The sequence below is a fragment of the Bos taurus genome, chromosome 22 (assembly GCF_002263795.3).
Source record: "Bos taurus isolate L1 Dominette 01449 registration number 42190680 breed Hereford chromosome 22, ARS-UCD2.0, whole genome shotgun sequence".
Lineage (NCBI taxonomy): Eukaryota > Metazoa > Chordata > Mammalia > Artiodactyla > Bovidae > Bos > Bos taurus.
Window position 1 is genome coordinate 52,908,908 of NC_037349.1, and position 22,702 is coordinate 52,931,609.

The 22,702-nt window shown below is 40.6% G+C and overlaps 2 protein-coding genes across 4 annotated transcripts in view; one reads left to right on the plus strand and one right to left on the minus strand.

Moving 5' to 3' along the window:
• Nucleotides 1-22,677, plus strand: part of LRRC2 (leucine rich repeat containing 2) — a 47,763-nt gene extending 25,086 nt beyond the window's left edge. The window contains exons 6-10 of one of the 2 annotated variants that reach the window (XM_059879820.1): nt 2,026-2,162; nt 3,777-3,922; nt 5,573-5,728; nt 8,463-8,599; nt 11,816-22,677. In XM_059879820.1, the coding sequence (XP_059735803.1) occupies nt 2,026-2,162; nt 3,777-3,922; nt 5,573-5,728; nt 8,463-8,599; nt 11,816-11,865 (626 nt within the window). In that variant the 3' untranslated portion in view covers nt 11,866-22,677. 2 annotated transcript variants of the gene reach the window in all.
• RTP3 (receptor transporter protein 3) lies at nt 18,362-21,758 on the minus strand. Of its 2 annotated transcripts, XM_010817952.4 has the most exons (3): nt 21,514-21,758; nt 19,054-19,792; nt 18,362-18,733 (listed from the first exon to the last, which is right to left on the minus strand). In XM_010817952.4, exons 1-2 carry the CDS (start codon nt 21,756-21,758, stop codon nt 19,057-19,059), a joined length of 981 nt encoding a protein of 326 aa, XP_010816254.1. In that variant the 3' UTR covers nt 18,362-18,733; nt 19,054-19,056. The 2 variants fall into 2 exon arrangements, with proteins under 2 accessions (XP_010816254.1, XP_002697139.3); XM_002697093.7 differs by having other exon boundaries at nt 18,362-19,792.
• Nucleotides 22,678-22,702: the final 25 nt, after the last annotated feature.

Genomic DNA, 22,702 nt, shown 5'->3' on the forward strand with positions numbered 1-22,702 from the left:
AGACTGGGTGGTTTTTAAATAAAATAATTTTTTTGCTCACAGTTCTGGAGTCAGATCGGAGTGCCAGCATGGTGGACGGAGGGCCTTTTTCTGGGTTGCACACTTCTTCCTGCATCCTCACGTGGTCGAAGGGGCCAGGGAGCTCTGTGGGATCTTTTCTACAAGACCATGGATCCCTCATGGAGCTCCACCCTCATGATCTTACCCAACCATAATTAGCTCCCAAAGACCCCACCTACTAATAATAACATCACTTTTGGGCATTAGGATTTCAACGTATGAATTTTCAGACCATAGCAGTGCCTTAAAGGTTTTATTTTGGTTTTTGTGACTTGGGACCCTTGTCACACTGAAAAACTGATTTTTCCCGGATCTTCAGGCTCATGGTGCTTGATGACAATGCTGTTCGCTATCTCTGATGGGGACTACTGAGTTCATCTCAGATGAATAATGCCAAGTTCTTATTTGTTGAGAGAGGAAAAGTAGTGTTTGTATAATGAGATCAGACATCATGAAAATGTGGCAAGGAGAACAACAATGTGAATACATACGCATGCAATTTCTTTATGTCTGTAAATTATTAAAATGTTATATCTGAGGTAGACTTGCCAAAGCTGCTACTTTTTCTCTGCACCAGCTAGAAGGAACTTGTATACAGTTTTCTCTCCCATTACCTCATCTTCTCTTTGCATCCCCTTGCGATAAATGCATGTACGGTTGGTATAAATGTGTCCTTAATGTACTGGAGCAAAGGCCTCCACCAACCAGATCAGGTAACTCTTTAATAGACACATTTACTCTCCTGAATCTGGAGACTAGACAGCTTAGAACATTCACACTATCTGTGCCAATCTTAACTTTCCTTATTTAAACTGAAGAAGGTTTGTGCAGTGTGACCCTGTCTTACAGAAGCTGGGCCTATGGAGAGCGTTAGTCTGATCACACGCTCCCCAGCCCTCCCCATAAGAGAAACAATCTTTTGTTATTTTATATTAGGCCCCAAATCCATCCTGCTATTTTGACACCAATACCTGACTATAAGGTTGCAGTTGCAGTGTATACCAGGTGGGTAAGTTGGAGGGGCCACTGATTTTCACAACATCATCATCATCTTCTAACAGTGAGACCACAAAAATTGACTCAGAAGTGGCTCTAACGCCAATATACTGTCTTTCTTTGTTTCCCTTTCTCATTTATAAAATGGCAAGAAAATTTGTATTTTGAGTGCCTGCTCTGCAAAAATAAACAATACTTTTGGTTTTCTAACTTTTAAACTTAGATTAAGAATGTTAAAGTAATGCTTTAGATCATGCGTGACATGATTTTTGGAATATTAAATATATTTACTCTTGTACTGGTTTCTGATTTGAAACTGGTCAGAAGTGGGATGTGGTGTTTCTCCATCAATCTGTTATTGCCTAATATTCTTAGTGTGTTTGCTTTCTGCCTGTGAAAGGGATTTAGGCTTTTTAAAAGCACACATATTATTTAGGAAGCACAATATGTCATAATTAATAAATGCAAATATGAAGCGAAAGATAAATGAATTCTATGCAGCCTATGAACAGTCTTCTTGTTGAAGTCATTTACCATGTACATTGAGCTTTGTGTGTATTTCAGTACTTAGCTTGCCTCCCATCAGAGTCTGCCCCTAGGAACTGGACCACTTCAAAGCCATTGCCTGTTACTTCATTCATCATACGATTTTAGAGAGGTTTGCAGGTTTTGGGCCCTGACTCAGTCTATGTGGAGGAAAAATCCCCCACATCCCCCTTGCCTATAGTTTCACAAAGGATTAAACAGATAAAAAATAAGCAAAAAATGCTCTGATCTATGACCAAAATGCTTAAGATAAAAGATGAGCAGACATTTAATCAGAGTGCTTAGAAAACAAACACAAAATCATGTTGCATGCCTTTGCCACCATCATTTATACAAATGTTTTATATCTTTGTTTTGCTTTTTGTCCTTAAAAGACCTTAATGAACCTGCACCATGCCTGTTGATTTTTTCTTCTGATAACAGGTTGTTTGAAGAACCTCAAGGAACTCAACGTGAGTTTCAACCATCTGAAGAGCATTCCTCCAGAACTGGGAGACTGTGAAAATCTAGAGAAACTGGATTGTTCTGGAAATCTAGAATTAACCGAGCTCCCTTTTGAAGTAAGAAAGAAACATTTTTGCATGGTGATTTACTTTTACTTGGTTTGTGACACGGAATGGTCTGTAATATGGGAACAAGTTTTAGAAGATAAAATCCATCTTTACTTAAGTCACATTTTCATGACATTTTAATCATCCTAAACCAGCTAATATAAAGTCTTTAGAAATGTGCTTACACTTGGCTACAACTCAAATTTAATTTCAGAGCCGCTATCAAAAGAAAACTAGGCAAAATAAATCCTATTTTCATGCAAGGTATTTTTATCTAATGTCTATTTAATATGTGATGCCTGATGTCCATAATGCAGATCCCAACTTGTTTACCCATAATGTAGAAAAAAATTGGAAACAATTGGAAATAAATAAAGTGGATAAAATTTTTAAAAATTTAAATGCAGGTAAGTAAAATAGCCCATAGATATGATTCGAGAAGTCCATTAATTAAAAAATATCCATTTGTTTCTTTTTTGTCTGTATTCATTGGGGAAATCATTTTAAATTATTTTCTGATAAAATGAAACAGATGAAAGTCAACAGTTTTTGTTGTTAAATAAAACTCAACAAGCTTCTTGTGCTTGAAGAGCAATAAGGATCTCACAAATCCTGCTGCTAATGAATAGGCTAAAAATAGTGTCGCTGGTGAGGCTCTGACAAGGCCCTGGCCCCTGACTCTGTCTAGTCCCGGAAGGCGTATTCTTCTTCTTTCCTGGAAACTTCTGGGTGAGAGGGAGTGTCTGCTTCCACTCTAGCACCTGTGTGACCCGGGACATGCCGAGGGATGGTCCTGGTGAGGGGCACAGCCAGGGCTCAAGATTTTCCCACAAGCTTCTCGTTCCCCAGTGCTCCCATGTTTACAGAGAGGCCCAGTCCTCTCCCAGATGTGCAGGCTGGCAGCAAGCCAACTCACCTTTGACCTCTCTTGCTCCCGTGCCCCATGTCCACTCCATGAGTAAGTCCTGTTGGGCATGCCCTTCCGAATAACAGTGGAGATTTCTGATCATTTGCCGTGTCTCTTTACCAATTCAAGTGTGAGTCTCCTGAAGACTTGCCAGAACCCATTAAAACAGGCTTCGCTAGGTCATACTACTCTTTGAGGCTTACACTCTGTCTTCTCTGGCTTTGCACGTGCTGTTCCCCACCTGAGTGTCCTCCCCAACCTTTCCACCTGTCAAGGAACCTCAGGACCCAATTCAAACACTCCATTCTCTGACACTTTCCTGACCCCTGACTCTCACCTCACTCCTTTCTCTGTGTTACTGAGTGTTGCAAATTGGAAACTTCTTCACACTAGTTCTTACTACATAAATTAGCCTTGCTCATTTATGAAAATATAAACACCTCAAGGGCAGCCACTGTGAGCTATTCGTCTTATTACCCCTAGAAGGTAGCACAGTGAACAACACACAACAGGTGTTCAGAATATACACTGTGTTTATCTGTTTTGCATATGTTCACATAAATGCCTTTGGTAAGAGACGTCAATCTAAAAATTATTAGTTGAACTTAATTCCCACTGTTAAAAACTAATTAGACACAACGTTGTAATAAATCAATGCTACCCCAATAAATTAAAAAATTAAAAAGTAATTAGAATATTTTGTTATTCCTTCCTAGTTAAGTAATTTGAAGCAAGTTTCATTCGTAGATATCTCAGCAAACAAGTTTGCCAGCGTCCCGATCTGCGTCCTGCGGATGTCTAATTTGAAGTGGTTGGATATCAGCAACAATAACCTGAGTGACCTGCCACAAGACATAGACAGGTAGCTACTTGCATTCTGAAGGTGCAGGACATGAACTAGTCGCTAACATTTCAAACATGCCCGACACATGAGTGTTTTCCAAGATCAACTAATTTTCCAGAGTTTCTTGGTTCTGAGAAATTAGTTTGGTTCTTTATAGAATAAGACAGTTGTCAGTCTACATCATACAGATACATGTACAGCTGACCCTTGAACAATGAGGGACTTAATCTGCATATAATTTCTTGTTGGTCTCTGTACCAAGGGTTCCTCTGCATCTGCAGATTCAACCAACCACAGACCCATGCAATACTGTAATATTTACCATTGAAAAATATCTGCATATGAGTGGACTCACGCAGTTCAGACCTATGTTGTTCAAGGGTCAACTGTATATATATATACATATGTATATATATACAGTTTAAATGCAATATATATATACGCATATATATATGTATTGTGTGTGTATGTGTGTATATATATATATATACACACACACACACAATTTGAACACATCTTTGTTTTACTTTAGTCCTCAGTAGAATGGAAGCTTAGCTTTCCCTTACTCCCCAGGAGTGGGAAAGTAAATTCATTATGTATGGAATAGAAACATTTCATTCTATATAGGCTATCAGGATAATTTTTATCAGTTTCATTTATTGCTTTATTATACATAATGTTTCAAACAAAATTGATATGCTTAGTAAGGTTTTTAAATTCTCTCCTTGCAGCTATTTCATTTTTTAAAAAATAACTACTGTACAGAATCATGTAAGATAGATTCATTCATTTATTCAATCAGCCAATATTACTAGGCTTCTGTACGGCAGGCCCAGGAAGTGGGCTGAGTTCAAGTGTGGATGAAACAAACTTTCTGGCCTCCGGGACTCCATAGTGTTCATCATAAAGTAGAATAGTAAGCTGTTGGGACACAGGAACTGAAAATGGCTTGGTCCTGAACACCATCTCATGACCTTTCTCTACTCCTGGGACATGTGATGTATATGGATTCTTTCCTGGTTTATGAGACTAAGTGGGAATTGTTTTAGTTTGAAACACAAGGGGAACTTTGTGAAATATTTTGTGGGATCAGTCAAAATTTTGCAGATGAGTGAAATAAAAAGCTAGAGAGGCAGGCATTGAGCTAGAAGACAATGGAAAACAGAGAATAACATATTTGGACCATATTTTGCTCATTTCCTTCTTACTCTGCAGGTTTATTTAAAGTTAAAGTACGATGAGAGAATAGTAACTGTGTTCTCACAAGAGGAAATACGTTACCAAAATTTGTTTATTCTCACTGCAGCTCTAATATGATTTCTTTCCCATATCTACCTGTGGGAACAGAGTAGATACTAGATAGAATGGCAGATACACTGATTTTATAAGTTCCATCATGGCCTACTGTATATTGTGTAATTTGCTTATCCTGCTGCTACATCTGTATCTTCCATTGCCAATTAATTCAGTAAAAACTTAAAAAACAAAGAACCCAAATCGTGTCACCCCGTATGACTTTATTTAAATCGTGTAGCCAGTTTATTCTTATAAGGGTCATATATGAAAAACAAACTAAGTAGGGATTTCCTACTAGAATTTATCTGTAATTCACTTTTCTTGGCTGTGAGGCTAAGTCCTTGAGTTCTAATCCCTTTCACATCTTCTTAGGCTAGAAGGACTGCAGACCTTTCTCCTGTACAAGAACAAGCTCACCTACCTTCCTTATGCCTTGCTTAACCTTAAGAAGCTCACCTTGTTAGTCGTCAGCGGGGACCACTTGGTGGAGCTCCCAACAGCCCTCTGTGACTCCTCCACTCCTTTAAAGTGAGTAGACGGCCCAGTAGAGACCCATTCAGACACAAGGTAAGAGCGAGGAGCCCCTGGAGCCTGGGCCTCCGTCTCAGGAACCATGTTCAATGGTTCTCCTACTCGGAGAACAAGAAATTCTGGCGCTTTCATATGGAATTTTGAAGTCTTTGGCCAATGGCATGGGGAGGTATAGCTCAAAGGATTTCTGGATAAATGCTACCTGCTGGCTGAAGGCACAGAGGGATATGTGCCCAGGGCACGAATACACACACACACACACATAGATAAATACATATAAAGTCATAAGTAACATATAAAAAGGAATCTGGATTAAGCCACAAATTAAATATGGGAAGGAGGCTATAAAATGAATGAGAATTGCCAGGTTAATGATGATAACAACAATAGATACATGATGATGTACTTAACCTCTGTCAATCTTGAGACCCCATTAAGATGAGGGGGAAAAAAATGTATAGACCCACAACGATGAAAGAAGCAGTTAAGGCCCTCACAGAATGAGAGGTCCCAACACATTTCTGGGAGATACTCAGCAGAGGCACACTGGTGACTGATGGAAACAGGATGAAATAGGCTGAAGCTCAGAGGGCAAACCGAGAGATGAGCCATATCCTGGAGGACTCCAAAGATGCGTGGTAGTCGGATTTCAGGTATGGAAGGTGTAGACTGAGCCACGGTGCTAAAAACAGAAAGAGCAAAAGGAAAGCTTCATACAAACGGGTGATCCCCGGCCTTCCAGATCTCCTTGATTTCATTGGGCAGATCACTCAGCACCAAGAGTCTAGCCCACTGATCCAAAGTGTGAGGTTTGCTTTAGGGAGGCCCCGAGGGAATGACCCTGGACTTTTGTGTTTGGAGATTCCCCAGGGGACTGATTTGCTCCCTGAGTGGTCAGCCACAGCGGGGCTGTCCGCCGGGCAAACGCTGTCTGCATATAAAGATGTCCAGACAACATTTTGCTGTCTCATTTTCAAAATACGAAGGTATCTGTAAGACTTACCAGATAATTGTCACAAACACACAAATATTATAAACTGGTTTTCAATTCTAGAATCAAACTGCAAACAAGATAGAAAAGTTAAATGTGGTTACAGATCGGAACGTGGATGGTATTGACGTTAACAGTGTAAAACTACACAATGTCTGTGATGTGCTTTGAAAGGCTTCAAAAAATCAGGTGGCTTGATGGGTGGCTAGAGGAGTGGGTAGATCAGTGGATGGGGATGTGATAAAGCAAGTACAGTAAAGTGTTTAATGTGGAACCTAGGAGTGGGTACAGGGGTGTTCATTGTAACATTTTCCAACTTTGCTGAATGTTTGAAAAAGTTTCATAATAAAATGTTGAAAAAATAAAAGTATAGGTAAAAATTGGGAGGGAGGAAGGTTAGGGAAATAGAGGGAGTTGAAGATAAGGGGAGGAATACCTTCACCTGATTGAACAACATTCAAGTATTTTTCCATGGTAAAAGATAATTTCAAATAGATTCAGTAAAAACAGTGATTGACCAATGACAAATTTCTTTGAGATGGGAGAGGAGCGAAGGGGCAGGGTTGCTTTACATAAAAAGTATCATTGTGCTATTCAAATTTTAAGATATGTACAGTGATTACTTTGATAAAAAATGAAAGATGATAAAATATAGGTATATGTCTTATTTTTGGATTAAAAAAAGTGATAAAAATTCAATGAAAGAAATTGCAAATGAAAAGTTAAATGGATCTATGTACATAAGAAGTAAAGCCTTTTTGCTTTCCCCATATTTAGCTATTAAATAAAGTTAAAAGGAAAATTAACTGGGGTATATATATATATATATATATGTATATATATATATGTATATATATATAAAGCTAACAGCTATGTGGCTGATATCATAATATACACATATATGTATATTCGTAATATAGGTATGTAACATCTCTTCTACAAACCAAAGCAAGTAGACTAAATTCCCCAAGACTTAGTAGGGCCTACAATTGCAATCAAAGACTGTTTGAAAGATTTCCTATTTTGAATAGAAATATTTGTAGAATCTTTCACTAGCTATGTGGCTGATATCATATATATACACATATATGTATATTCGTAATATAGGTATGTAACATCTCTTCTACAAACCAAAGCAAGTAGACTAAATTCCCCAAGACTTAGTAGGGCCTACAATTGCAACCAAAGACTGTTTGAAAGATTTCCTATTTTGAATAGATATATTTGTAGAATCTTTCACATCAAAAGATCTTTCAAAATTGTGAAGAAATTAGGTCAAATGCCATTTTGGCTTGTCTCCTTTAGCTTTTTTTTTTTGTCACAGTAGTCCATATTTTAAATATTTCTTTGATGGGGATTTCATCTGAGCCCTTTTCAACATAGCCACAACATTTTAAGAGTTTGCTGTCACTAACTGGGAGTAATATCAAACATAGTAAGGCATCATATCTGATGGAGAGGTTATTGTTCACCTCATGCCCACTGTCCGCTGTCTGTGGCTAAGTACCTCTCATCTTCCCAACAAGCCTCTGCACAGTCTGGTATAAACTGAATCCAGTAATCCTACTGGCTTTCTGCACGGTGAAATCCCACTGGTGACACTATTATGTGGTCATCTGTGACTTCCAAGAAGAAGTGAGAAATTGGGGTTTAGTGCCACAAAGGTTGACTTCTGAGGTTTTTGCACAATTGCAAGTGCACAGCTGAAAGTGGTGGTATTTTCCATATTCTCTTGAATAGATTTGTAAGTCTTAAGGACAATCCTCTTGAGAATACCCAGTGTCAAGATGGTGATGAAATGATGGAGAGTGAACGAGATCGCCAACATTTTGATAAAGAATTTATGAAAGCCTATATTGAAGATCTTAAAGAACGAGGTAGGTTATTCATATGTAAAATTATTTAAAATGAGTGTATGGAATTCCAGTCACTCATGCAACACATTTATTGCTGTAAGCCAAACTAAATAAAACTTGATTGGTTAGGGGCAGGTTACTTTGTAAATTATTTTCTATTTACCAAAAAAGAAAAAGAGAGAGATACATTTCCTTTCGTTAAATAATCAAAATTTCCTAGTGTATTAGCCTGCTTAATACATCCTCAACCATGTGACAGAAAAGCCGGGAAACATGCCAGATGTGAAGGTTGCATTACTAACTTTATGTGGGATTGTAATGAAATGATATTGATAAAATAGTATTTTAATTAATAGAACAGAAGTTTCCGTGTCAAAATCCATTTAAATTTAACTTCTAAAAAAGTCATCTGTTATATAAATCAAAGTATACCTGTAAAATATCACAAAAGGAAAAAACAAAATGACAGATTAGTGTGTGTATGCCAAGTCGCTTCAGTCATGTCCGATCCTTTGCGACCCTACATACTGTAGCCCTCCAGGCTCCTCAGCCCATGGGGATTCTCCAGGCAAGAATACTAGAGTGGGTTGCCATGCCCTCTTCCAGAGGATCTTCCTAACCCAGGGATCGAACCCACATCCCTTACATTTCCATTGGCAGGCTGATTCTTTACCACTAGTAACACCGGGCAGATTAGTAAGTAGATGCATTTAGTTTTGGTTTTGCATAACTAAATGATACAGAGGAACGGGGCAGTCACAGTAGCTCAGGAAAAGGTGACGTGTTTTCCCCAGTGGCTGTTTCCAAAGTGTTCCAGAAGCCTTAGAACCCCTTCCTCCTGTCAGAAACATAGACTCAAGGAAAGGCATCAATTAGTCTTTGTTCTTTTTTGCTGCCTCTTTTCTTTTTTTTCCTTTTCTGAGCGTGGGTGCCCACAAGTTATCTCTTAATTTTTCCAGTTCTCTTTTTTTTTGATAAGCTGGGTACAGACCTGAATGAAAGATGTCGTGCATGTGGATTTAGGGAGGATGTAGCCCTGGCCCCGTGACTCTGAAGACAAGCACTTGGGGACAGGTTCCCTCAGTCACTCTCAGAAAGTATCATACATGTGAGCTTATTGCTCCCTTGTTAGTGGGTATCTGAAGATGATAAGTCACATTCAGATATTCAGGTATCTCATGACATTAATGAAAAATACCATTTATTGGCAAAGTAAAATTTTTCCAGTTAAAATAAGAAAATTTCTATACAGTTACCTCTCATGTGTTTGTCCATCCTTAATCCTGAATCCTGAAATGTTATGAAATAAATTAGAAATTTATATTAAACATGAAACTGAAATACCAGAACCATTTATTTGTCAAAATTTATCTTTGGGTTGTATAATTTTCCTCTTGCAGAAAACTTTCTTGTATTTTATTCATTTGTTCATAATTCTGTTATAGTACTATTATAAAAATGTAAGAATGGATTAGAGAAAACAGGTATTAATCTTTCCATCTATGTGGCCAGCAATAAAAATGGTTTGATTTTAAAAGTTAACTTTAGTGATAATAGGTTTTGAATCCATTCGTTGGTTTCTAAATAATTATCATAATTCTATCCTTCTTATGGGCTTCCTGGTGGCTCAGTGGTAAAAGAATCTGCCTGCAATGCAGGAGATGCAGAAGATGTGGGTTCGAATCCCTGGGTAGGGAAGATCCCCTGGAAAAGGAAATGGCAACCCACTCCAGTATTCTTGCCTGGGATATCTCATGGACAGAGGAGCTGGTGGGCTGCCGTCCACAGGGTCGCAAAGAGTCAGACATGAATGAGCAACTGAGCATGCATGCACACACTCACGCATCCTTCATATATTCATATTAGGTTGCACTAAATGATATTGCCAGTATTCAGCTGTGTATGACCTACAAAAATGGTGATTTCTTAATAGATCAACCTAGATGTGGTTGGACATATGCTTTGAATTTTTTTAAGTTTCTTTCTTCTTCATCGTGCTATCTTCTCTCTTTTCTCTCCTTCCCTTTCAGACTAATGTCTGAGTTAGAGAGTTCATCACTGTAAGGAAAAGAACGTAGATTTAGTGGGACTTCCTTGGCGGCCCAGTGGTTAAGACTCTGCCTTCCAATGCAGGGGGTGAGGGTTCAATCCCTGGTTAGGGAACTAAGATCCCACATGCCGCAGGGTGCAGCCACAATAAATAAATAAATAAATTTGTTTTAAAAAGTAGATTTATCGATATGATTTTAGTTTTGGAATAGAAAGAGGTGTACACAAATGCATGTGAAAAAGACTTGTAGGCTATCAATAAAAAGTTAATATTAAAAAAAAAAAAAGTAGTTTGGTGAGTCTGTGTGGATGTCCAACTTTGTATGATTCAAGAATGTTGAAGAAGTGAGGCCTCTCCCTGGTCCTCACACTTTAGTGAACATGAGAATCAGCTACAGGCTCCACTTTCAGAATCTTTGAGTCATCAGGTCTGGGGTGGGGTCTGAGAATGTGCATTTCTCAGAGGTTCCCAGGTGATACTGATGCTTTGAGTCTGAGAACCATTGGTATAGACCAGCCTTTGAAAAACTTTGGCTGTGAAGAGAGAAAGAGTGTGCAGTAACCAGGGAAGAGCAAGAATGATAAAATGATTATTAATAAGATGGTGCTTGGTTTAGGAATAGCCCAGACTTCTCTTATAAACCATATTCTCTTCTACCTGGCATCTATAGTTCTTGGCTGTATATTTCTATTTTATCAACTTTTATTATTTTAGGCTCATACAGTTTCCAGTATGTTGATGTAGCTTGTGTAAGGTGGTTGGAAAGATTACAAAAGAATGAAAATTAATAATAAGTTAATCTTCAGGACTTCCCTGGTGGTCCAGTGGTTAAGAATCCGCCTTCCAAGGCAGGGGATACAGGTTTGATATCTGGTTGAGGAACTAGATCCTATATGACACATAGCAACTAAACTTGCGTGCTGCAACAAACACACAGAAAAAAAAAAGAAAAAATATATATAAATTTAAAAATTAAAAATCAATCTTAAATAATGTATTCTTCTATCTTAGGTCTAAATATCTGTGAAGCATGACTACACATTTGTCGTGATTGACTTAATGGTGATAAATAAATGCATTTATCTCTATACTTGGAGTATGAAATGGCAATAATTTGAATTTTGCTGTAGTTACACTTCATAATAAGATGTGGAGTGGTTGAGTATATATTTTTCTTTTTGTTGCAGAATCTGTTCCCAGCTATACCACCAAAGTATCTTTCAGCCTTCAGCTTTGATGTCATCCATCAGAAGACTACAGAATTTTCCTGACCTGTGGAGCTGTAAATCTTCCTGCTGTGGGTTGTCATAGAGAAGTAATGGCTTGGGCTTAAAGGCAAAGTCTAGAAACCATTGTCGTAGTTATTAGGAAAAATGACTTTCAAATTTCAAATATGTGAATACCTCTCTCTGTGGACTGGAGAATCGATAAGTGGGTTTATATATTGATATTTAAAGGTTCATTTGCATTTACTTGTTTCCAAATAATACACATTTAATGTTTTAAAAAATGTGTTATTTTTAAAAATTATCACTTAAAAGACCAAATTTTGAAGCTGACTGCATTGTTTTTGGAGATCCAGGGATAAAGGGGTGTTGAAAAGAGTATTTATATTGAACTAGTCAGATGAGAGTTTATTTTGTTATTTTGAAAGAGTTTTAACGCATCGTTTCTTTTACTGAGGACGGTTTTCCTTGGGTTTATACAAATTGCTATTTTCGTATGTTTTAAGTTGTATTTTACCAAGTTTAGGCTTTCAGGAAAGACTTTAGGGATAACCTGGGCCTTGAAGGCAGAAGGACAGGCTGGATTGTCTGTCCAGGCACTGGGCTCAGGTGGTGCTCTGGTGGCTCTAGTGGAGGACATGTGGGCCTGGCCGGTCATGGGAAGCCTGGTGGGGCCTCCATGATGGTCAGCCTGCCACGAGTGGGCCTCCTGGGGGTCCCAGGATGCATGCCAGAGCACAGAGCAGAGGCATTGCCTCCGGGGACCCGTCCTCCAATACCCGTCATATAAGGTAGCAGGAATGACTAGTCCACACTGATGAGGAGTCCCTCGCAAGGCTTCCCTGAGGTGCCAGAGGAAGACTTTGCTCACGGGTGAGCCACTGCGGTCCAGAGAGCAGAGGAGACTGAGTTTACATGGGCAAAGAAGGAGTTCGTTAGGGGGCTTTGAACTTTGGTATCACATTATAGGATTTGGAGAAATTATACAAATATCTATTTTTATACTATTATCTTGGGCTAAAATAAACAAGATTGTGAATATGTTGAAGATAAGTTTAAACAAGTAACTTTTGTGACTAAGATGGAAAAATTGCATATATTCATATGTGTTAATATCAATCCAGTCCTCTGTGGTCTAGCCAAGTGCTGTCCAGTAGAACTTTCTGCTGTGAAGGAAGTGCTCTGCATCTGTGCTGTCTAATTTAGTAACTGACAAATGTATGTGCTTCTTGAGCTCTTGAACAATGTCTGGTAAATTTTCAATTACACTTAAATTTAAATAGCCAAAGGTAACACCATGTTGGACAGCACAAGTCAAGTCAGTTAGGTTTTTCAGAAGTTAATCAGGACTGCTGCTGCTGCTGCTGCTAAGTTGCTTCAGTCGTGTCCGACTCTTAGCGACCCCATGGACTGCAGCCCACCAGTCTCCTCCATCCATGGGATTTTCCAGGCAAGAGTACTGGAGTGGGGTGCCATTGCCTTCTCCGTAATCAGGACTAGAAATGAATGATTTTTATTTCTTTATCTGAAGAACCAAGGGATTAATACTGACACTCAATATTTTGTCTTCATAGGTTTAATCATACTTCTAAATATTTTATCCTCGACAGATATAAAGCAGACAGAACAATCTAAAGCCACATAGTAATGGTTCCATAGAGCACTGCTTCAACTTAAAGGCAAACTCTGAGAGGTAGGTTAAGAGATGAAAAGAGTAGGAGAGTCTCTTTTCTCAATTAAATGAGAAGTCACTTTAATTGAACCTCAAACAGTTGTGTTTTTATTTATAGCACTTTACAAATATAATGCAAATTTATCAGTTGTACTATGTGAATGATTTTGGAATTTTATCTCATGCCACAGCATATGTTACATAACAGCCAAATGGAAAATGTACCTCAAAAGGGGGGAAATGAGGGCTTTCACATAAATTGACTGTCCATAACTCATGTAAAATTTATTTCAATAAAACCAGTCTTTTGTGCAAAAAAAACCCTTAAATCGATGTTACATAAAAATAACTGAAAAAGTACTGAATACATTGATATGTAATTATTTCGTATTATATAACATCCCATAATGTTTATTATGTTTAATAACATAATTAAATAAATATAGCTTAAACATGAGGCTTGTAGAAATACTCTTTACTCATATAAATGTAAAAATGCAGAAAGATTCTAAAGTAGATTAAGTATCTTAGTGGAAATAAGAGCCATCTGAACATTTTACATGATGCATATGGATTGATTCATAATTTGGAAAAGTAATTTACGTAGAATATAGGTATAAATATTAAAGCAATATGAATGAAAGAAAATATAATTCTTAGGAGAAAAATGTCCTGGTTCCAAAAGCTTATTATGATACCCATTTTTCATATGTTGAAAGTAAAGGGGTAAAGACACTTGGGTGAAATCATTGAGTAGTGCGTTTTAATTAATAACAAGACCTACACTAGATTTCTTGACTTTAGCTGTCTAGAACGACCATTTGACATGCTTGCCAAACACCAGTTTAGAGTAACTCAGGACTGTGAGGAGCAATCTCTGGAAAGCAGTTACTGTCTTCCCCTCCTATTCTTTCCTGCCTTGATGCATCTCCCTACTTTTGAATGGAAAGAAAACTTAGATACCTTTAGTGATTTTTTTTTTAATTGAAGTGTAGTTGATGTATGATGTTGTGTTAGTTACAGGTGTACAGCAAAGCGATTCAGTTATACATATATTCATTCTTTGTCAGATTCTTTATAGCTTATTACAGAATATTGAGTAGAGTTCCTGTGCTCTACGGTAGGTTATCTATTTTATAATGTCTGTATGTTAATCCCAAGCTGCTAATTTATCCCTCCCCCCACATTTCCCCTTTGGTAACTGAAAGTTTGTTTTTGAAGTCTGTAGAGTCTGTTTCTGTTTTATAAAGAAGAGCATTTGTATTATTTTTAAAAATTAGATTCCACATACGAGTGATGTATGTGGTGTTTGTCTCTCTGTCTGACTTAGTTCTCTTAGTGTGATCATCTCTAGGTCCGTCCATGTTGCTGCAGATGGCATCATTTCATTCTTTTTTTATGGCTCAGTGGCACCCCACTCCAGTAGTCTTGCCTGGAAAATCCCACGGATGGAGGAGCCTGGTAGGCTGCAGTCCATGGGGTCGCTAAAGGTCGGACACGACTGGGTGACTTCACTTTCACTTTTTACTTTCATGCATTGGAGGAGGAAATGGCAACCCACTCCAGTGTTCTTGCCTGGAGAATCCCAGGGACGGTGGGGCCTGGTGGGCTGCCGTCTATGGGGTCGCACAGAGTCGGACACGACTGAAGCGACTTAGCAGCAGCAGCAGCATACACATACCACATCTTTATACTTTCCTCTGTCAGTGGACATTTAGACTGCATATGGTGCTGCAGTGAGCACTGGGGTGCATGTATCTTTTAGAAGTATGTTTTACATCAGATATATGTCCAGGAATGGAATTGCTGGATCATATGGTAGCTCTATTTTTAATTTTTTAAGGAAACACCATTCTGTTATCCAGCTTTCCTGGTGGTTCAGCGGTAAAGAATCTGCCTGCCAATGCAGGAGACGTGGGTTCAGTCCCAGGGTTGGGAAGATCCCCTAGAGAAGGAAATGGCAACCCACTCCAGTACTCTTGCCAGGAAACTCCCATAGACAGAGGGGCCCGGTGGACTACAGTCCATGGGGTCACAAAGGGTCGAACATGACCGAGCGACTGAACACACAAACTGTTCTCCACAGTGGCTGTGCCAATTTACATGCCCATCAATAGTGTAGGAGGGTTCCCTTTTCTCCACACACTCTCCAGCATTTATTGTTTGTAGATTTTTTGATGATGTCACACTTTCTGACCCATGTGACGTGATACCTCATTGAAGTTTTGACTTGCATTTCTCTGATAATTAGTGATGTTGAACACTTTGTCATGTGCTTTTGGCCATATGTGTGTCTTCTTAGTTATTGTTTTGTGGTGTACTTAGGTTTAAATGCTTATTTTATGGTATGTACATTGGTTTTATTTCTAAAAATTAGGAAATTACATCTGAGCTTTAAAATTTGTAATGGTGCCAAACTTTAGTGTTCGTAGGCAACTCAAATATCTCTGCTTAGAGTCTCCAGCTGTGTCATCAGAATGAAAAATTGAGATGCTTCTGTCATTTTATTGCAGTGTAATATAAATTACAGGAGAAGCAAATTACAGCTGAGTAGGCCTTAACTCATAATTCTTAGGAAGGAAAGCAGCAGAACCCTGGTACTGGGATCAAAGAAGATACGATGGTACACAGATGAATTTGCCTTGGCTGTGAAATTCACCAGGCGGACAGAGAGGACCCAAGGCTGAGCCTGCAGCGGTAGAGGTGTGGCTTTGAGGGGAGGAGGGACACTGTCTGGGGTTAGGATTTCAGTCTTTACTAATCAGCTGCTACACCACAATCTATTTTCACTTGTAACTGGTCAACCCCAGGTAGCTCCTGTAACTCAGGTACTAGTGATGAATTGGTCCAAAATAGATCTGGTTCTCACTGAGAGCACGTTTATTCTTGTGACTTTCTGAATATATTTGGTAACCTCCTGAAGGGACCGATAGTCAACACTGGAACTCAAGGAGCCCGGATTGCAAGGCCAGCTCCTTTACAAATGCACTCTACCATCCTGAGAAAAATCACTTCACTTTGGGGGAGTCTCATTTTCCCCACCTGCAAACAATAGAGGTGGAGAAGACAATCTTTAAGGCTGATCCCCACTTTAAGATGTAATGATTTGCTTTCCACTAGGAACCCCCTTTTTAAAAACAATTTTAATTAAAAATTTTTGATTTTGCTTTTTGTTTTTGGCTGTGCTAGGTCTTCGTCGCTGCTCAGGCTTTCTCTCTAGTTGCGGTGAGCTGGGGCTACTCTCTAGTGTGGTGTGCAGGTTTCTCACTGTGGGGGCTTCTCCTGTGGTAGAACATGCACTCTAGGGCACGCAGGCTTCAGAAGCTATGGCACGTGGGTGCAGGAGTTGTGGCTCCGGGGCACAGGCTCAATAGTTGTGGCACAGGAGTTTTAGTTGCTCTGAGGCGTATGGGATCTTCCCAGACCAGGGATTGAACCAGTGTGCCCTGAACTGGCAGGTGGATTCTTTACCACTGAGCCATCGGGGAAGCCCTGAACCCCTTTTTATGTTAATGATCCAGCATGTCTTCCCACCTCACTGGTCACACAGCTTCCAGGTGTTTATGGGCTGTGGGGCCCCCTCATTTCTCCTACGTGCTTGTTTCTTAGGCATGTGTTTTCTCTGTCTTGTCCTGCTATTTATTTTAAGTCTAATAGCGACTTGTCTAATACAGGTATGTAGACTGTGCTCAAGTCTGTGAAAAATTTACCCACACATTTGGGTTGTGTTCCCAGTAGTTATCTCTGTGCTGAGTTCTTACAAATATTATTTCTGATATTGCCTTGGAAGATTAAACTTTCATCATAAAAAAAATGCATTGTCTAGAAATGCAAATCAAAAATACGATATCACCTTACACCATTGATATGGTGCTTACATGTTAAAAAAAAAACATAAAATAAATGAAATAAATGTTGGCTAGAATGTGAAGAAATTGGAATCCTTATGTTGGGATTGTAACATGGTGCAATTACAGAACAGTTTGGAGGTTCCTCAAAAAATTAAAATAGAATTATCATATGATCTTGCAGTTCCACTTCTGAGTATATATCCCAAAGAGTTGCAAGCAGAGTCTCAAGAGATATTTGTGCACCAAGTTCACAGAAGCACTAGTTCCAGCATCCAAGAGATGGAAGCAACCCAAGTGTCTATCAACAGATGACTGGATAAACAAAATATGGTGCATACATAGACTGGAATATTATTCAGCCCCAGAAAGGAAGTGAAATCCTGTCACATACTACAACATGGGTGAACCTTGAGGGTATTATGCTAAGTGAAATGAACCAGTTACAAGAAGACAAACACTACATAATTCCACACATATGAGATATCTAAAGTCAAATTTAAAGAAACGGACAGAAGAATGTTGCTTAGCAGGGCCTAGGGGGAAGGAGAAAGGGGGAGTTGTTGCTTAATGGCTACAAAGGTTCAGTTTTGCAAAGTGATGTAGTTGTAGAGATTGCCCCAGAGGGAGCAGCCTGCAGGCCGGGTTGGACCAGACCACCCCTGTGCTTGTGGGAACCGCTGACACTGATGAGGGGGCAGACGGATGGAGAAGGGGACGAGGGTTAGGGAAAAGGAGCATTTGCTGTAAATGACTTTTGCTTTCATTTTAGCCACGTAAATGGGAGGATTCCTATTTCTACGTTTAAAAGAAGATGTGAGAATGAGTCTTAAAATAGTTCTCATTAATCAGAACAGCAAACTTGTACAAAAACAACTGGATTTCAGAATCTAGCTGAGACTCCACGCTCAGGCTTCCACCCTTGGTCCTTCAGAGCAGGGTTCCCCCACCACCAACCACCCTGATGATTTTGGTTGTGCAACCCTGTCAATGAGAAACTGAACACACACACCAAATGGGTGTGTATTTATTTATCACATCATTATCCCATTCTGCTAATAACATACATTGCAAAACATGTGACAAGAAATAGTAAAGTACAAAGAATAAGTTAAATGGACCTTGGCAGGATAACTGCCCACCTTGGTGGAGCTTCCTGCCTCACCCCTCAGCCGTGTGTTAGTTCCTCAGTGGAGACCTGTGACCTAGAACCTGGATTTTCAGGCAAATGCTTTGAACAGCAAACACCTCCACAGACTGACAACAGAAGGTCTGTGCAAAGTATTCTGGTGAGAGGGCCCCCGGGTTGCATGAGATTTCCAAATGGTTCCATGAGCCATAAACGCCTCAGTCTCAGTTCTGCAGAGAATGAATGAAATTACAGTGTTTTTGTTTGTTTTTCATTGAGGTGAGCTTTACGTTAAATTAGCCATTTTTAAGTGAACACAGCAGTGGCATTTGGTGCATTCACAGTGTTGTGCAGCCATCACCTCTAAAATATTTTTGTCACTCCCCCAAAACACCATACAGATTATATAGTTGTCCACCATTTCTCCTTTCCCTGTGCTTTGATTGGCATCCCTAAATCTACTTCCGGTCTCTAGATTTACCTAATCTGAATATTTTGCGTCAGTGGGATTATACAGTAGATGACTGTGTGTCTGATTTTATAAACTCACCGATCAAGCTTTTGAGGCTCTGATAGTGACTGCTACCACAATTACAGCTACGATGATGATTATAATTACAATTAAAGTGAGGATGAAACAGCAGCAACCAATGCCTGTGCTCCTGGGATGCTGGGCTGGGTGGGAATAGAAGCTCTGATCGCAGGAGGAATCCTGGTCTCTTCTCTCCCTCTGGAAGCTGGTGTTCATTCTTGGGCTCCACGAAGTAGGGAGGCTCTCAGCTGGTGTGGGCTCAGGAAACCACGATCTGGGTAATACCTTCTTTTTCATCACTGCTTCCCCTCTGGTGCTTCCACTCGTGGGAGAAGGCATTTCAGCAGTGATCCCAAGGGTGGGCGAGCTTACTGTGGGAAAGGACAGGGCTACTGGTGACTGCACAGCCAGACCTATGTCATTCTGGACACAAACACCCTGCAGACATGCCTCGCAGTTGTCACTGTTATGTGGCCCTTTGAGAGCAATGGCCTTAATCATAGGACTGTTCACGAACTTAATTCCTTCTCTATAGCATTTCTTCAGAATTTGCAACACCAGGTTGTTCAGGATCCTTGAGATGTTCTCTTCTGTGAACTCGGGAACCTCAAACGAAGGCTGGGAGCACTTCTGACACCTCTGGGCAAAGACTCTCATCTTCACCTGCCCCCTGGATTCCCCCTCACTCCAGTGCATGTGGAAAAGGACCTGAACTTGGGCAGAGGCCCAGTTTCGAGAGCACAAGGAACACTGGAACCTATGGAGACAGAAGACAAGACCCATAACTTGGCTCAATATGACCAAGTTGTGGGCTGTGTGGGAAGGACACACAGAGACGTGATTTGATGGGGGTCGTGGATTAGTGGGAAGAAATCCTGAGCCCCATGTTCCTGTCTCCATCATGCCACCGACACACAGTGTGACCCACGGGTATGTCTGCCATGAAAACAGCAAATCACAAACCCTTGGAGCTGGAAGGGACTTTGGGAAAATTCCAAGTCCAGTGTAATCATTTTAGAGATGAGGCACACCCTGGAAACATGTCATGCCTGGAGACCCAGCAAGTGGAAGAGCCAGGACTGGAGCTCCAGTCTCTTGACCCCAAACCAAGGCTTCCTCACATGTAGATGTAAGTGGATCAGAGGCTATATGTACAAGAGCCCCAAGAACCCTGAACTGAAATCCACAAATAGATACAAGTGGATGTGGATAAATGCTGCAGTCTGAATGTTTGTGTACCCCCCAAATTTCCACATTGGGATCCTAACACCCAAGGTGATGGTGTTAGAAAGTGGAGCCTTTAGGAGGTGATTAGGATGTGAGGGCAGAGCCCTGGGGACTCAGATTAGTGCTCCTACAGAAGCAAGCCGGCAGAGCAACTCAGCTCCTTCTGCCACGTAAGGACACAACAAGAAGCCTGTGGCCCAGAAGAGTAGCTGGCACCTTGATCTTGGACTTCCAGCCTCCAGACTGTAAGCAGTGAGCTGAGACTCTGCTCTGATGCTCCTGGCCCAGGAAAACATACACCACCAGGAGAGAAGAGCTCTGCTTCCTCTGCCTGGATCCTCTCCCAGAAAAGGGATTGAGCACGGCCCCAGTTCTGGGATGGGGCCCTAGGCCCCCACCCCCAACCCTTGAGGTTCCACTCTCCCAACTGGAAAAGAGAGGGCTAGACTTTGAATGACCTCAGAAGGTCCTATTTTTAAAAGACTCCATCAGACTTCTGCAGTGCTGCAGTGGATAGGAATCTGCCTGCCAGTGCAGGGGTCATGGGTTCAGTCCCTGGTTGGGGAAGATCCCACATGCCTCAGAGTATCTAAAGCCTGTGCGCCACAACTACTGAGTCCATGTGCTGCAACTACTGAAGCCCGTGTGCCTACAGCCTGTGCTCTGCAACAAGAGAACCCGCTGCGGTGAGAAGCCAGTACAAGAGCAGTGAAGACCCGGCGCAGGCAAAAATAAATAAATAGATAAAACTGAGTTTTAAAAAATAAAAATAAAAAGACTCCATCAGCTCGGAGTAGAGAGGGCCAAGGTTTGCTGTGTGTTGCTCAGCTCCTCACCACCCTCCACCCCTTCTCTGAGGGGGTCTTAGCACACAGGGCCTCCCCACCACAGACTCTGTGTTGGATCCCAGGTGTCCCCAAAGCAGGGAACATGTGCCCTGAGCCTTGCTCATCCAGCTCTCGTGTGGCTGAGCGCAATAGCCTCCCTTCCTCCCCTTCTCTTTTCCTCACTGCTTCTCACCACTCACAGCTTGTTTTTTCTCTCTCTGGGCATTAGCTCAGTCTTGCTTTCATTTTGCGGTTCAGTGTAATAAGGAAAAAAATTTTAATGAAGCTAAAGCATCTTGGATGATGGGCACCTTCCTGTAATCTCCAATTTACAAGCACGAGCAGAAGAAAAGTAATGAGTGTATGAAGTAAGAAGAAATGAGCAAGAATTTTCTGGAATATTTCCATCGCACTCCCTACTCACCGGGCGAAGGTCCGCTGCTGGTATTGTGCCCACCCTGGCTTCAGGATGTTAGGAAGAAGGCTTTTGTCCAGTGTGAGTTGCCATGTGTGACATGGCTTCACCTCCTGAATTAATTCCTGGAACACTCGCTTCCACACCTTCATGTCCAGATCCATCTCTGCCATCTCTGCCATCGCAGTGAGCTGGGTGTGGCAGTGTCTCCTGCCGGGAGCCAGCATGGGAGTTCCTACCCATGACAAGGTCATGTGGGAGAGCCCTGACGGGCAAGGCAAGTCGGGGCTTGAGAGGCCCCCTGGACCTGCCTGAGCATCTACCCCAAAACCAAAATCTGTCTGTTTTACTATTTCACAACTTTCACCAACTCTTCTGACATTAACAGAGGGCTATCCCCGACCACCTTTCTCTGTAAGAAAATCAACTTAAAATTCTAGTTAATAAGTCTCCTGGGCATAATAGGACTGTTTCAATTCACTGTTTCATAATAGGAGTGTTTCAATTCAATTAAATTCAATTCAATTCTGATGACTTTCTAGCTTGCCTGACAGGTTTGTTCAGATTCCTGCAGCTACACATGTGATTGTTCACAGCCTCCCAACCTCGAGAGGCACGGGAAGCTTAAGATAGTCTAACAATGCAGAGCTTCTCAGAGAGTTAAAATTGTTAGAATAGAACTAGTAGAGGATTTCTTTGTTGAGCTAATGCTTGCTGCCAAGTTTCCATATCCCTTACCTACTGTGTCCCTGGGAGTGTATTGATTAATATAGTTGGTATATAGAAATGTAAGTAGTAGCTTTAATGTTTGTAACCTTGGACGCTTGAGTTAATTCTTTTCTTGTTATAGCCCACCACACTTTTGCCCTATAGGAATGCAACTTTACCTAATGCTTTCAGAGGGTGGTGCCTGACTTTAGAATAATCACCTTTAGAGAAAAATAAGTTTTCTGAAGAAAGGGTCATAAAATGTTAACAGGCCTCCTGGCCAGAAGATGATGTAAATCACCTAAAGCTTTTACATATGATAAGCTTGCAGAAAGAAAGCCTGGCTTTGATAAGGATCAAGGACTGCTGACCTTGCATGACTCTAACCCCCCTCCCATTATCCTCCATGCACAACTTAAGGTATAAAAACTACTTTGGAAAATAAAGTGTGGGCCATGCTCATCAGGCTTGGTCTCCCCGTGTTATTTCT